At 39.5% G+C, this 15479-nt stretch overlaps 1 protein-coding gene across 3 annotated transcripts in view; it reads left to right on the top strand.

Moving 5' to 3' along the window:
* LOC145988609 (uncharacterized) overlaps window positions 1-15479 on the top strand; it is a 71476-nt gene that overhangs the window by 16065 nt on the left and 39932 nt on the right. Inside the window, exons 3-5 of one of the 3 annotated variants that reach the window (XM_083123610.1) lie at window positions 570-698; window positions 3690-4767; window positions 6881-6981. In XM_083123610.1, the coding sequence (XP_082979736.1) occupies window positions 3851-4767; window positions 6881-6981 (1018 nt within the window). In that variant the 5' untranslated portion in view covers window positions 570-698; window positions 3690-3850. Of the gene's footprint in view, window positions 1-569; window positions 706-3689; window positions 4768-6880; window positions 6982-15479 lie in introns of all 3 variants that reach the window. The other 2 variants (XM_083123609.1, XM_083123608.1) reach the window with 2 other exon arrangements.

Genomic DNA, 15479 nt, shown 5'->3' with positions numbered 1-15479 from the left:
TGCAGAGGGTTTTTGAATATACATAATTCTTAGAGTTTCTCCTTGTTAATTTTCTGGAGAGAAGAGCAAAGCTAAAAACATTCCAACCAAAAATCAAGCGAAACAAATAACCCCAAGACAAAGCAAAGCTAGTGACTCTCTGGTGGCATGGTAATAATGTTGTCGCCTGGTAATCAAGAGGTCCCGGGTTCAATACTTGGTGGAGGCACACAGTGGTTTTCATGTCGCTTTATGCTGTATGCCTTCACCTTATTAGAGGCTGGGTGGACCCCAGTGGTGCTACATGCAGAGATTGCTTGAAAAATTCTTACCTGAAATCAACCACCCTGAGAATCGAACCTGGTCCTCTCAAAATCTATGGATAATTTGGCTCATTTTGAAAAACTACATCCTGTCAGCTAGATAAGAAGAAATTCTATAACTTCTTCAGATGACATCATTATTTCTTTATTGTTTGCCATATTGGAACTATGCTGAAAAATTAAAGGATATGTCACTTCTCTGCTGCAGGTTTTCTTTTGAAAAAAAGAGTACTCTGATATTTTATGTGTATGTTATTTTCTTTACAGCCCTTTTAATATAGACCACTCATTAAAACCGTATTAAATATATTCACTCTGCATAGCCACAAACTACTTTTTGCCAGTGGTATGTAACAGAGGAACAAATTGGATGAAGGGGAAGCTGTAACAAGATAGGTAATAGGTAACTACTAAAAAGTAGGGATGGATTGATATGAAATTGTGATAGATATAAGTAAATTACTGTTATCAATTTCCTACCAATCCTCTTGAATTAATGTACACACGAATTTCCACAGTGCAGATCTCACATAAACTTATAACCTCACTTTCATTAAACTACACTCTTCACTTTTTTAAGCACCAGAAATTTTCCAAAATGACAATACAGAACAATATTGCAGACAGGATCCAAACGCACTCTGCAGTAAATTACTGAGGTTGATTCTTCTGCCACTGGGCAGTATTTTTTTTTATTTAGTTATTAGATGGTCATAATCATTTTATGAATTATTTTTTTCAGCTGATTAATACCTTAAAATTTTTAATTAAGGCTGAGCCATTACCAACACTTGCACATTTTAACTGTTTAAGTTGTTCAGAATATAAATATTGACATACAGGGTGTTTCAAGAGTACCTGATGGTTTTTCAGAACAATTACACAAAAATTAATGAAGCAAGCAACATACGGATTTTTCCATTTGAGTTCTCTCCAAAGTTCCATCCAATTTTTAGTCAACGTGTATGTAGCGACACACACTACAACATGTATGAGTTTTTGCTTCAGTTCATCAGTGTCAGAACCTTTAATTTTATACAATTTGTCTGTAGGTAAAGATCTTAGATCATCATACACGTCTTGCTGCAAAATGATATTTGGCTGAGAAATGTGGTATTCACAGCAATCCTTTAAAAAGAAGGATTCGGTGACATTACCATGCATAAAGGCACATCAAATGTTCACTTTTGAGCTCTCTCTTCCAATTCGAAATACCACGTTTGGGAGCTGTGATCCCTCATATCCGAACATTGTGCATCTTTACCTTCACAAGTGAAATGTACACACTCTGCAAATGCACTCCATAAACCTCCATCAATCTTGTTCAACATGTCAACAGCAAATTCAGATTGTTGTTAAGTATCATGAGACTTCAGATGATTTACAACTGATCTAGTTTTGGTTATATATTATGTAACATTTTATGAACTGTTGTTTGTGGTATATTTCATTTCCTGCTTGCCCTACAAATGGACTTTCATAGACATCTCAAATTCATTCGATATCTTTCTCACTGGTTCCAGATCTACCACTACTTTTCCTGTCAAGACGACTACAAGTGTCCATAAACTTCAGTTTCTTCTTGTTGATGTTTCTTTAATAATTTAGTTTAAGGTGTGCGAGTTATTGGCCCTCAGCATCTGATCTTGGTAGTGGAACTGCCACTTAATTCTCCAAGCAGGCTAATTTTCGGTTACTCTATTTTGAGTGTACCTCCTCTCCATAAGACAGAGATCTTTCTCATCTTTGGACTCCGTGAGACCAAATGCCTGTTCCACCATCTGCACCATCCTGAAGAACTCCTATGCTGCATCTGTCACTGGTTATACTACTCCTTTATATTGTTTCCAGATGGTGGGGGTGTGTGGTCCTGCACTCGGAGCTTGTATAACAGAATCTGTCTCGATAAATCGTGCCACTACATATTGCACTTTCTCCCGTATCAGCACCATTATGTGATCAACCATAGTGGGGTATTCTTCCATGTTATCTGGTTTACAGCCAGTAATCCAATTTTTTCTACATTGAAATTTCCACAAAAATTGTGTTACTTGCCTGCCTGTATTTGTGTTTTATTTCTAGTATACCTAATGAATATATACTAAATATATACAATAAGAATTGTTGCGGTAAACCAGATCAAATTTTCAGAATATGCCACAAGTTTAATGATCAACATCTGCTACTTGTCAGTATATGCACATTTTGAGTTGTTGGTTCCAGTGGCAAAATCAGTATATATATATGTATCTTCATTAAGCTTTATGTAATTAAATTCCATGAGACTGAAGATTTCAGGTTCAAATTCTAGCTGGGGCATTATTGTTTGTGAGTGTGTCTTAATTGATTTCACCCATTCGTCATTTTATCCTTATCATAATTAGCCAAAACTGGCATATAATAAGACACACACACAAGGAGAGCAAATACTTACAATTCTGGAAACTGTCAGCAACATTTACAACACAGTGTAAAATGTAAGCATTCTGTGTAAGATGCACAGATTCCAAAAAAGTATCAGCTGGTATTGTTGATAAAATCGATACCAAACACTAATACCACTGGTATTGGTTCAGCCTTATATTTAATGTGTGCATGTGTTGTATCATGTATATGTATTGCGTGAGTGTGATTGTGAAAAGAGTTGAATTATTCTTTCCTGTAGGTTCTCTCCATCTACTTGGGATCAGATTTTCAAATCCTTGCCATCCACTCTTGTTTTAATCACCTCTCTGTTAATTCCTCTCTTTACGATTTTAACTTTAATAACAATGTTTTATACAGGGTGTCCACAGTGATTTCCAAATTTGAAAGTCCAGAAATCTTGATGTCAGTATGATTCTGGAGGTTTCTCCCTCCTCTTCCAAGATGTCAGAGGTTCCTATGATTTTTTTTTAATGCTTTGCTTTTAAAATGATGGAAAAGATGAGTCAAACTTGTCTTTTTATTCATGTGGATAACTACAATAGTGCTAGTCTTCAGTCAGTTTTTTAGGAGGGTTGGAATGGCCTGCTGCTCATACACAAATTGAGATAGGGGTATAACAAGTAGTTATTGAAGGCATGTCAGAAATTTCAGTCCTGTGCTCGCTACTTCAGTCACCACTAGAAATAATTCAGTACAGCACCACTGCAGCTCTGAAGAGCACTATGGAATTTCCACATAAACGTTGAGTCTCTGCATCCATCAAGAATCACTGCTGTAAAACTGAAATGTAAAAGAATCAAAAAGTTGCAGTTTCATTGTGGACACCCTGTATGTTTATGACACATTCTTTCTAATAAATGTAAATATTACTATATTATCCTTTGGCTTTCTTTAGACACATTTGTCTTCACTGTTGTTTGGACCACTGTGTGTATATTATTATTATTACTCTGTTTACAGAACCTTCCAAGCTATCGCTGCAATATTATTCTCTGCATTCACCAGCTGCATCGCCCAAAGTGGCATATTCCCCCCTGGTCAATAGAACACCATTGAGTGGACAACAAACCCGTAAAAATGTTTACAATTTTGCACAAAACAGTGGAAAACTGTCAAGTGACATGAGTACAGCAAGAAAAAAACCGTTAAATCATGAAGGTAAAGAAAATGTACATAACAATGAATCAAAACTTGTAGTATCAGAATCTGAATCGTCGAATTGTGATCTTTCTCATGCAGATAAGCATGGGTCCAAATCTTTAACTGATGATCAACACAAGACTAATTCTGCAACCCGACATGTGTCATGTAACGACAAATCTGTGAAAACTGACGACAGACTTCATTTGAAAGAAGTTTGTAATATGTTGACTGGTATGAAATTAAGTAATCCTAGTGCAAGACATAAATCAGAATGCAATTTTGAAAACTCTAGTTTGAAATCTAAAGACACTGGTGTGATTCATGACCGTGTAATTGTAATATCTGACAGCGATGATTCAAAAGAAACAATTGAAGATGAAGAATTTAGTGAAAGAAAAAGTAATTCATCAGTATCTGCACGTAGGAATTTTCCCCCAAAAGAAAAGACTATAATTATAGAGAGTTCCGACGAAGAGGGCAGTCAAGACCAAAGTGTTCACAATTCGTCATCTAATAAGGCACGGGAGAGAACATCTTCATTTACATATCACAGTTTCAGGAGTGTTAAAAGTAAGTCTTCTCATGAATCAATACCCCAAAAATCTACCTACACACCTTTATCAGATACTAAGTGCAAACATATACAAGAGTGGATTGACCATGGATCTCCCGATGCTCCTAGTGGCAGTGAAAAGTCTACGAGGAGTAGCAAGAACTCATCTGTAGAATCACCTGTGGTACGATTAACTGACATGAAAGCTGTGTTGGATGACATCTATGGTGCGGATTGGAGAAGTAATGAGCATAGTATATGGCAAGTCCCTCGCAATACAGCTAAGAATATTACTGAAGGTCTGCAGAGTAGCAGTGGAAAAAGCAGTTTAGATTCTGCAAGGTAAGTACTTAATTTCCCTTCTGAATTGTATTCCTTCACACTGCTGCAAATACTGTCAAATTATAGTTGAATGCTTCTTAATAGTACATTAATTTCATGATCCCAAAGGGTATGCAGTGGAACCCTGATTTTACGTTTTTCAGGAGACCAAACTGAAAAAAAAAAACTTAAACTGCAGGAGAATGAAATATCGAGGAAAATTTTATAACATATTGCTATGTTGGAACAATCAAGATTGAATGTATGATGCAGGAAAATGTAAATTCTGAGAACATAAAGTCGAGGTTCCACTGTATATGAATGTAATTCTACACAGACTCCAGTACATAATTCATGTACATTTTTTTTTATTATGGTGGACAGTTATTGTAATCTCTTTTTCTTATTATTATTGTGATGACTGCTCAAACCACACTTGGTTCTTTGCTTCATTTAACATCATTTTCAGCAATGTCTGCCTGTTCATATCTTCACACTTACATTTTATCTTCCTTGTAGTCTGTATCCCCTCTACTATCTCTTGTAGTATTTTCTGTTACGTTTATCTTGGCCTCTCTCTTCATTGCGTGACTATGCCATTCCAGTCTTTATGGCCAGAGTGCTGTCAGATCCTTTTTAAAGTTTTCTTAATTCATGATTCTCCATTCACCATTATTTTTTTTATTTTTCAGGAATTATCCTTTCTTCAAAAGCTACGAGTCTATTTTTTATTTGTTTGGTAAGAGTCCACAACTCTGTTCCATATACTTATGATTAAGTTATTAATAATATTATATGAGATCCACACATTAATTAAATTCTGCAGAAGCACAGTAGAACCTCAATTTTACCTACCTAAAATGCAGGTTAAAAAAAATGATCAGTAATGTATTAATTATTTACTTTATGGAAATAATCTCTTTGGAAGTCAAATGTACTGATTCCCCCCCCCCCCCATATAAGTTTTATATTTATCTACCAAATTATTATCAAGAGGTTGTAATGTCTCTTCAGAACCAACAACTGTTCATACAGAGATTCCACAAAACTGTCTACTATATCACGCATATTCTTCTTCAAAATAGAATTTATTAAACAAGAAAGTTTATAATCAGTCACTGCTGTGCCATCATTGAGGTTTTTTATTATTATTATTATTATTATTTCAGCACTTGCATTGTAAGTTTGACAATTTGATGTCAAATTCCACCTTTAGTTATCATTGATTTTGTTACTGCTTAATCCCCCTCCCCTCGTAACTGGAAAACTACATTGCATAAAAATCTAAAGTTTACAGTTTTTACTGTCTCTGTTGGTAATTCATGCCAGCCAGTTATAAAGAAAATTTGAGGCACTCATGATTTCTCATTCGTCCAATTGACATGGAGTGACAGGTGAAGGAATATAGGTGAATATTGGTCATAAATGCAACATGGATCCAAAATAAAAAATGACAAATTACAATGGAACCTCAATTTTACGTTTTTCAGGATACCAAGCTAAAAAAAATTAAAATGTTGGAAAATGTAAAATCAAGGAAAATTTTAAAACATTCTGCTATGTTGGACATGGTTGAATGTATAATGTGGGAAAATGTAAAATCCGGGAATGTAAAACAGAGGTTCCGCTGTATTTGGAAAATTTTTATTTCACATTTGTGCCAACCTATGAAATCATAAATTTTATTACAATGACAGTCGTCCTAAATCTGATCCAGCACAATTTGTAATGAATTGTTCATATTTAACATCTTTTTTCAATTCTATTGAGTTCAATGATAGATAGAAGTTTGTAAATTTGTAACGCTTGCATTTAGAAGTCAAAGCAATAATCGAGAGGCGAGGTAACATGTGAAGTTATTGTCTGAGATGGTACCACTAATTCAAGGTGTGTTTGTAATGGTGAATAGAAAGGCAGGTAAATTGATAAGGAGATGACACCTTGAGGATATCAAAACTGTGTTAAGCACTGGAAACATTATACATCTATTTATTTGTTAATGAACATAAAAGAAAGCACAACTCTGAAGATAATGTTTTTGAGATTAATAGGATATAGGGCACACAAACATACAAAATGGTTTCTATTGGAAAGACTACTCTCGTAACATTATTTTTTTTTCTTGTTCTTCAAGTTCATCAACTGACAAACTTTCCAAGCGAAGTAAAGATAGTTCTACAAAGCAGAGTGTTGATGCTTCGTCAGATAGTGGTGACAATGACAGTTTTGACCAATGTGAGTACTCGTTAACAAATTGTATCTAGTTGTCCAGCCACTTTATCTAATTTTAAGCAAAATTTCAAAAGTAGTGTTGACTGTTTATTAATATAATTAACCGTTATTGTAATATTTAACTAGTGGAAGGAACCTCGCGCACGTTTCTAGCTTCAACGGACGGGAACTTTTCAAGTCTGCGCTTGTCAAACTTGCCAGAAAGTTAAAAAATAATTGTAGCTCAATATGTAATTGTCTTAGAGAGATGAAATCTTTTTTCCCCTTAGACTGACAGGGCTTTTAGAGGTGGTGAAATTTATACATAGTGCCTCCCAATAGTGAGTGTTAAAGAAAGAAGAAGAAACTCTAATTTAAAAAAAAATGTATTCAGTGTGCCCCTGTGGCCACCACAATAGATCAAGGTGAACAAGAAGGAAGTAGTGTGTAGCACAAGTATTTGATTCCTGCAGAAATGCCCTATATTTAATTGCATAGATTTTGTGTCTGTGTTATGCACATGTCATTCCATAATCTTCTTTGGGGTTAGGATAATTTATTGCAAGAAAAGTATTGCACTTACTGCAACAAAACCAGCACCAGTTGAAACATGAACTTAAGTTTTTTCGCAGTCACGCCGTAGTTCGCATACCTGGCTCTACGCAGACCTAGTTTAGTGTATTTATGAAAATGGCTGCTGTACCTGTCGAGAAATCATTTTGCATGTTGAAATTCCATGTGACAAGTCCACAGTCACCATATAACGTGCTTCATTTGAAATTTGGGAAGGATAACTCAATTCGTGTGTGATATAAACAGTTTAGTGAAACAGGTTTGCTTGTGTAAGCACAAATTTTCTGAATAGCCCAAAGAAATGAGTGCAACTGCAGTTTTTCTCTCATATCTAGGACCCCCCCCCCCCCTCCACACACACACACACTTTTTCCTACAAGTATTACTTGTGCCCACAGAGGAAACATTGTTATCCACAAGATGCAGATATATTATCACTAGCTCTAGGTTATTATCTTTGGAAATTTCATTTGGTGTAAAAGTAAGTACAATATGAACAATCAAAACCATAACTTGGTTTGTACTTTTTGGAAATGAATAAATGAACAAGATGAATGATGTTAGAATTCAGTCATTTTTGTTACTAAGGAACACATAATGCTGCTGGGGAAAATTACATTATTTTGTTCTGAAACTGTAATGTACATCACAAAAATTGCACGATGAAGATAAACACTAATACATATTAGTCCTGAGCTCGCAACTTCTTTCCTGAGCTATCATCAGTAGGGCTAGTGCCCCGGTTCTGAATAATCTTTTGAGGCTCGTCGTAGCCTTTTATGATGTATATTTTGAGGGCACAGAGTTGGCAACACTGTGGGCTCTTACTGTAGCTTTTTATGAGGGGGGTCTATTGCCCCCTGTTTACATCTGGCAACACTACCGTAGATTTTTTGACAGTGTTGTTAACCTACTGGGTTTTTCACTGTAAATTTTCATCAAAGGGCTTGAGGGGTCCATGAATTTTTTTATGTCTGGTAACACTGTTGGGGGCACAGAGTTGGCAACTCTGTGGGCTCTTACTGTAGCCTTTTATGAGGGGGGTTTATTGCCCCCTGTTTACATCTGGCAACTCTATTGGATGTTTCTTTTTTGAGGCTCGGGTTTTACCAACCCATCCGAAGAAAATTCTGCTATATGATCTTTCACTGGCTAAGCTAACCTACAAATAGGAATTGCCAACACCGACGAGCATCAAATGATGATTTCGAGCCTCAAATAATGATTTCGAGCATCAAATGATGATTCGAGCCTCAAATGATAATTCAAGACTCGTCGGTGTTGCCAACCCACTCTACAAAAATTCCACTATATGATATTTTGAAGCTTTTCACGGTGTATGTTAACCTCACAAGCAGTGTTGCCAACTCGGGGCGAGGCGTAGCCTTTTATGGTGAATGTTAACCCTACCAGCAGTGTTTCCAACTCGTCGTAGCTTTTCACGGTGTATAATTTTTACACGCGCGCGCGTGTATTGTGACGAATGCACTCTCTCATCCTTGAAGGATGAATGCACCTTATCGTAATTTTCCAACTGTGGGACCAAATGTTTATATATCGTGACCTTTGTAAACTTCTTTCGGGAACAATGTGTCGCACACACACACACACACGCGCGCGCGCGTGCCTGTATTGTGACGCAAGCAAACAAAAAAAAACTTTGCCTGTCATTACAAAAAAAAAACTTTGACCGTATTCTTAAATAACTAACAAGGACAATGAATCTTTTTGGCTTCCGCAAACAGATCAACATGGAGACTGCACCGCCAAATTTCAATAACCTCTTACCTTCCGTATTATCTAAACTCAATGGTTTACTGATTGTTCATCTCAACAGCATTTGGACGAAACTGAATGACGATGTGGGCAAGATGTTTTATGTTTTTAATAACAATTTACATTTCTACGAAATTCCGATCGACGGGAAACTTCAAATCACCGTGAATCCGGAAAACGCAGGCGAAATCAAAATTTCTACCGGCAAGAATATTTTTCGAATCAAGCACGACAAGATGCTTTCTAACATTACGTACGATGTTTCTGCAGGAGATTATCTTTACATGGAACTTCTCGGAGATTACGACAAACTCATTCCTCTCTTTGTAGAATTACGAATCGTTTATCCTATTATAAATAACCGTTAACCAAAAATGCCTAACGACATTTTCGGCAACACCAAGCGTGTAGACCACGCAGAAGAGATTCTCATGTTGGATATTAGAGTTAAGAAGTTGAGGACCGATTTGATTGCTTTGCAGGAGACCTTAAACAAAAATTTAGAGTCGGAAATCGCTACGCTCCAAACGCAATGTCTCGACCCCATTCTGAAAATCGATTCCGAACTGAAGACGCTGATAAAAAATTATGTCGACGTACCTTCTTACGACAACGTTCAAAATATACAGTTGAGCGTGGATTCGCTTCAAAATGATTTGGCCAAATTACAGCAATTTCAATCGAAAAATGAAGATTTGGAAAAATTGAAACTCGAAATCGAAGAACGAACTTCCGCAATAGAAAAGAATTTCTCTGAACTTCAAACCGTCGTGAACGATATAGACGCAGAACGCTTACATGTCGTCGTTTCCAAATTACAAGAAGAATTCACCAGCACGTTGGAAGAAATTAAATCCAAGTTGCAGACTTTGGAAGATACAATGACGAACCTACCATCGTCGGACGAACTGCAGGTTATTGGTAAAAGCGTCGCGAACATAAAAATTCAATTGGAGGCGTATCGAGATTTCGAACACATTCAAACCACCATCGCTACGCTTCAGGCGTCCTTGGAATTGATCAACGAAGAAATTAAAAATATTCACGCTGAAGCAAGAGCGTTGACGAGCATTCAAGACACGTTGGGCACGGTTCAGCAGAAGATCGAATATTTAGAAAATTTGAACATCGAAACGAATCTCGCTCATTTTCATCACGTACTCGACAACATACAGGGTGACTTGGAATCGTTACGGACGAGCGTGCCTTCGAGCGAAGATTTGGAAAAATTGAAAACGGCGGTGACGGCACTATCCGATTCGAACGACATCAAAAGTTCATTGAGCGATCTCGAGAGTAGGGTGGCCAATCTCCCCACCTCCAAAGAATTGCACGCTTTGAAAAGAAACATATCTCGAATGCTGAAACGACTAGAAACGGAAACGGCGAACGTGGAACAGATTCGAGACGAAATTAGTTCGCTGGTGTCGACGCTGCCCACTTCGCAGAGATGCGAAGGATCGTGAACGATCTTACCGAGAAGAGCTCGAAATTGAATCAAGTCGAGAACCTTCAGAACATTGTCGTCAACATCAGAGATCAAGTTGGAGTGCTGGAATCCACGCAGGAATCGACGCTGGCCTCTTTCGGTGCCAAGTTGCAAGAACTCAACGAAAACTACAAGCAGTTGAACGTGGAAGTGAAAATCAAACCGTCGTTGTCTACCGTAACGGATGCCATAGTCGAGCATTTGCTGCCCATCGAAAATAAACTCGGACACGTTCACAGTAATCTGCTCGGCGTCGACACTAAATTCGCTAAACTGCATTCTCTGCAAGCCATCGAAATCAACAGCGTACCCAATCAACAGAGAATCTCTAAGTTCGTCGAAGGTAACAAACTGTACATGTTGCATCCTTATCATCCGTACTACAAGTTTCTCCTCGATGGCACGATTCAGATAAACGAATTTTCGTACTGGTCTCACGGCAGAAAAGCTAGCGTTCCCACCATGACTTTGATATTGAATCGTGGTGTCCAGAAAGCAGGAAACATTCCTCTAGCACGTTGGAACGAAACGCGCAACATATATGAAATACACGAAGACGAAGATCTTACCGTTTTCGACGTGAGTGCCGGCGATAAGCTGATCATTCAAAACACGAGCGAAGTGCCACCCTCTTTGAATCCCATCACGCTGGTGCTTCTTTTGAAACGTAATCTCTAAAAAAATGTCTAGGCAAGCCATCGTCGAAGAATTGCATAAACCTGCACGCCGTAACTACGAACGTTTGGCTGTGGTAACCAAGGGCATCGACGACCTCTGGCAAAGCGATCTCGTGGAGATGAGCAGTGGCAATTTGAAAAATGTACATAAATTGAACAAGGGCAACAAGTACCTCCTCACCGTCATAGACACATTTTCGAAATTCGCATGGGCTCTACCTTTGAAGGCGAAAACGGGAACATGCGTCACGGAAGCATTCAAATTAATTTTTCGCGAAAGCGGCGGCAGACGACCACGGTTTCTGCAAACGGACAAGGGGAAGGAATTTTACAACGCTGTATTCCAAAAGTTTATTCAAAAACACAAGATTCAACATTATTCGACCTTCAGTCACATCAAAGCCAGCATCGTGGAAAGATTCAATCGAACCTTGAAAACACACATGTGGAAACGATTCACGCTTCGGGGAAATTACAAATGGGTCGACATCCTGCCGGAACTCGTCGACACCTATAATGATACGGTACACAGAACGATAGGCATGAAGCCAGTTGACGTTACCAAGTCTGACGAGCAGCGTTTAATTTCTACAGTTTACTGTCCAAAGTACACACCCACGACAAAAAAAGCTAAATTCAAAATTGGATACCAGGTGAGGATCAGCAAATTCAAACGCACCTTCGAGAAGGGATTCACAAAAAATTGGAGCACGGAACTCTTTACGGTGGTTCGAGTTCTACCCGGAAACCGACACACGTATATAATAAAAGATAGTAGCGGCGAGATTTTGAAAGGAAGATTTTACGAAGAGGAACTCTCTAAAACAAAACACCCCGACACGTACCTCATCGAGAAAGTATTGCGTAGGAAAGGTGACAAACTGTTTGTCAAATGGCTGGGACTTCCGGAAAAGAGTTGGATCGACGCGAACGAAGTGATCTTGTGAGTACGTGGAACGTGGTGAAGCGTCTACCGGATCCGGAAAGTCAAACGAGAAAAAAAAAGAACGGCGAGTTGCTTCCCGACAGCATCCGCTGTCTGATCGTAGGTCCTTCGGGGTGTGGGAAAACGACACTGCTCGTGGACAATTTTCTCCTCGCACCGAATTGGTTAGATTGGAAGAACAGGCACCTGTACGTGTTCTCGAAAAGTTTGGAGCAATCCAAATACCAGCAACTGATGAAACTGTACGATGGTCTGGACATTGCAACGTTCGCCTCAGAAATAAAACCACTCGACGATTGTCGTGAAAATTCAGTTGTTGTGTTCGACGACGCCATCCTGGAAAATCAAAATGAAATTCGCAACTTTTTCACGCAAGGTCGTCACAAAGAAATGGATTGCTTTTACCTAGCTCAAACGTTTTCCAAAATTCCAAAACAGTTAGTACGCGACAACGCTAATTTCATATGTTTGTTTCGTCAAGATCACACCAACCTCAAGCACGCGTACGATGACTACGTAGGCGGAGACATGAACTACAATCAATTTTCGGAACGCTGCTCTTCTTGCTGGAACAGTGACGATTTCGGATTTGCTACGATCGACATGACGAGGAAACCCATCGACGGAAAATACAGAAACAAAATCAACGACTTTCTAAACGTTGCAACGTTGTGAGAAACGACGTGTATAAATAACGTCATGACGAAACGAAAAATGGAAGACGAAAATCTCAAGCTTCGCGATTACCTCGCGAAACGCTTCAAAGGTTGGAAATCCGAGAATCGCGGATTCTACGAAGAGAAGAAACGTCAGGATCAACCTGTGATCGATGCCATCAGCGGTCTAGGTAAAGAAATTAAAAGTGTCACGGAACAAAATAAAAATTTGATCAACGAACTTGTACCACTCGCAGCTAAAAGTTACGCTGTACCCACGCCCATTTCGAGCATTCCTTCGACGCCGTTCGAACTGAAGGACGTACCGACACGACGTCGAGCCATAGGCAGCACGTCTTCGGATAAGATCGAGTTGGGACCTTTGGCACGAGACTACCTGAGCACGGGGAAGTTCGACAAGGATGAAGTGTTCGGATTGTATCCGAGCGTGGAAAACAACGAAGGCGGCGGTGTGGTGTGGAAGATAGGGAAATCGAAGGTGACCTTCGAAGGCAACGACATTAAAGTCAATTTAGGCGACAAGGATAGTTGGAACATGTATCCGGGTACGGTGGGACTGTGGGATCTCGTCGCCAAAAAGCAGCCGAAAGATTACACCGACGAAGATTACCAAAGTTACAAGGAAATTCTGATCATGACGGATGCCTTGTACCAGAACAACGACGCCTCGCAGAATAGGGTGAAATCGAGCAGCGGCGAGAAGTATAGGAATCTCATCAAACCGATTTGGAACCAGGTCAAAACAGGCAGCGGCGTCAAACGCTACAACACGTTACCCAAAGAATTCGTTTGGGTGGACGACGTTAGGAAACTCGTGGACCGATTGTTGGTGATAGCCGGCGAAGAGAATGCAGGCAACCGTAATTTCTACAACGAGAAGGTTGGCATCGTGGACATGATCAGCACGAAACTTTCCAACTTCATCGTGAACGACGACAAGGGCATAGGTTACCTGATCAAAATCATCAACACGCTGCCTCCGAAATTTTGGAACGTGGCCGAAGGAAAGGGACTCGTGAACGACATCATCAACAAGTTACCTTTCGAGATGCATCTACCTGGCTACCAGTACTGCGGACCGGGTACCAAACTCGAGAAAAGATTGGAGAGAGGAGACAAGGGTGTGAATCCGTTGGACGCGGCATGCAAAGATCACGACATCGCCTACAACACCACGCAGACGGATCTGGACGCACGTCACGAAGCAGACAAAAAATTGGAACATGCAGCTTTCGAAAGGTTCGTGAGCAGAGACGCATCGCTGGGTGAACGGGTTGCCGCACTGGGTACCACCATCGCCATGAACACAAAACAAAAATTGGGGTGGGGTATATAAATAACATACCGTAAAAAAACTACACAAGAAAAAATCTCAGAATATATATATAAATAACATACCGTGAAAATAACACATAGAGCATCAACATGAAGCCCAAGGGTGTCGTGTACCAGATACCATACTCCAATCTAAAAAATCTAGGTGCCCTCGATGGGTTACTCACCAAGAAACAACGCGAGAAGAAACGTTCTTGCTTGTCGAAAGGACACGGAATGAAATTACTGCTCAGCACACCTCAATTGAAAAGATTGCAGCGTTCGCGGAAACAGCAAAAGATCGGAGGTTTCATATTCAGCATCCCCGCCATCCTGGCAGCATTGGGGGCCGTGGGAAGTTTGGCCGGCGGAAGTGCCGCCATCGCGAAAACCGTCATCGACTCGAAGAAGAACAAGGCCGAGTTGGAAGAACAGAAACGTCACAACCTGGCCATGGAGAAGAAAGGGGGGAAGGGCGTGATGAAGAAGTTTAAAAAAAAGAAACAACAGCACTCACCAACCGAGACATTGAATCTCTGATCGGACCGTTACAAATCAAACACTTCAGAGGAGTTTTCATGTCCGACTCGTTACCTTCAAACGTTAAAAAAAGAGAATGCGGAGTAGTCAACTTGGACGGTCAAGAAAATCCAGGCACGCATTGGATATGTTACCACAAAAATGATGATAAAGCATTCGTTTTCGATTCTTTCGGAGGTGTTCCACCTACAAATTTAATTCATTATCTGAAAACGAACAAAACCTCTATATACTACAACGACGAACGCATTCAAAATTTCGGAGACGTGAACTGCGGTCATCTCTGCCTCTCCGTGCTCGCGTTTCTCTCTAAAATAAATAACCCTACGATCGAGGATTTCCAGAAAGCATTGTGGAACCTCAAACAGCATCACTAGGATGGGCGTGTTCCATCTCACGAGCGAATCTTCAATCTTGAAACTCATGCTGCACGACGACATCGTCTATCCTAAATCCGTGGCTCTGCGTGCATTCTACAGCATGTACCTCATACCTAACGTCACGCAGCACAACAACAAAATTAGCGTCGG

The sequence above is a fragment of the Lepisma saccharinum genome, chromosome 6, assembly GCF_977018435.1.
Source record: "Lepisma saccharinum chromosome 6, izLepSacc3.1, whole genome shotgun sequence".
Lineage (NCBI taxonomy): Eukaryota > Metazoa > Arthropoda > Insecta > Zygentoma > Lepismatidae > Lepisma > Lepisma saccharinum.
Note: the sequence above shows the minus strand (reverse complement) of the source record. Positions and strands in the feature narration are given on the sequence as shown.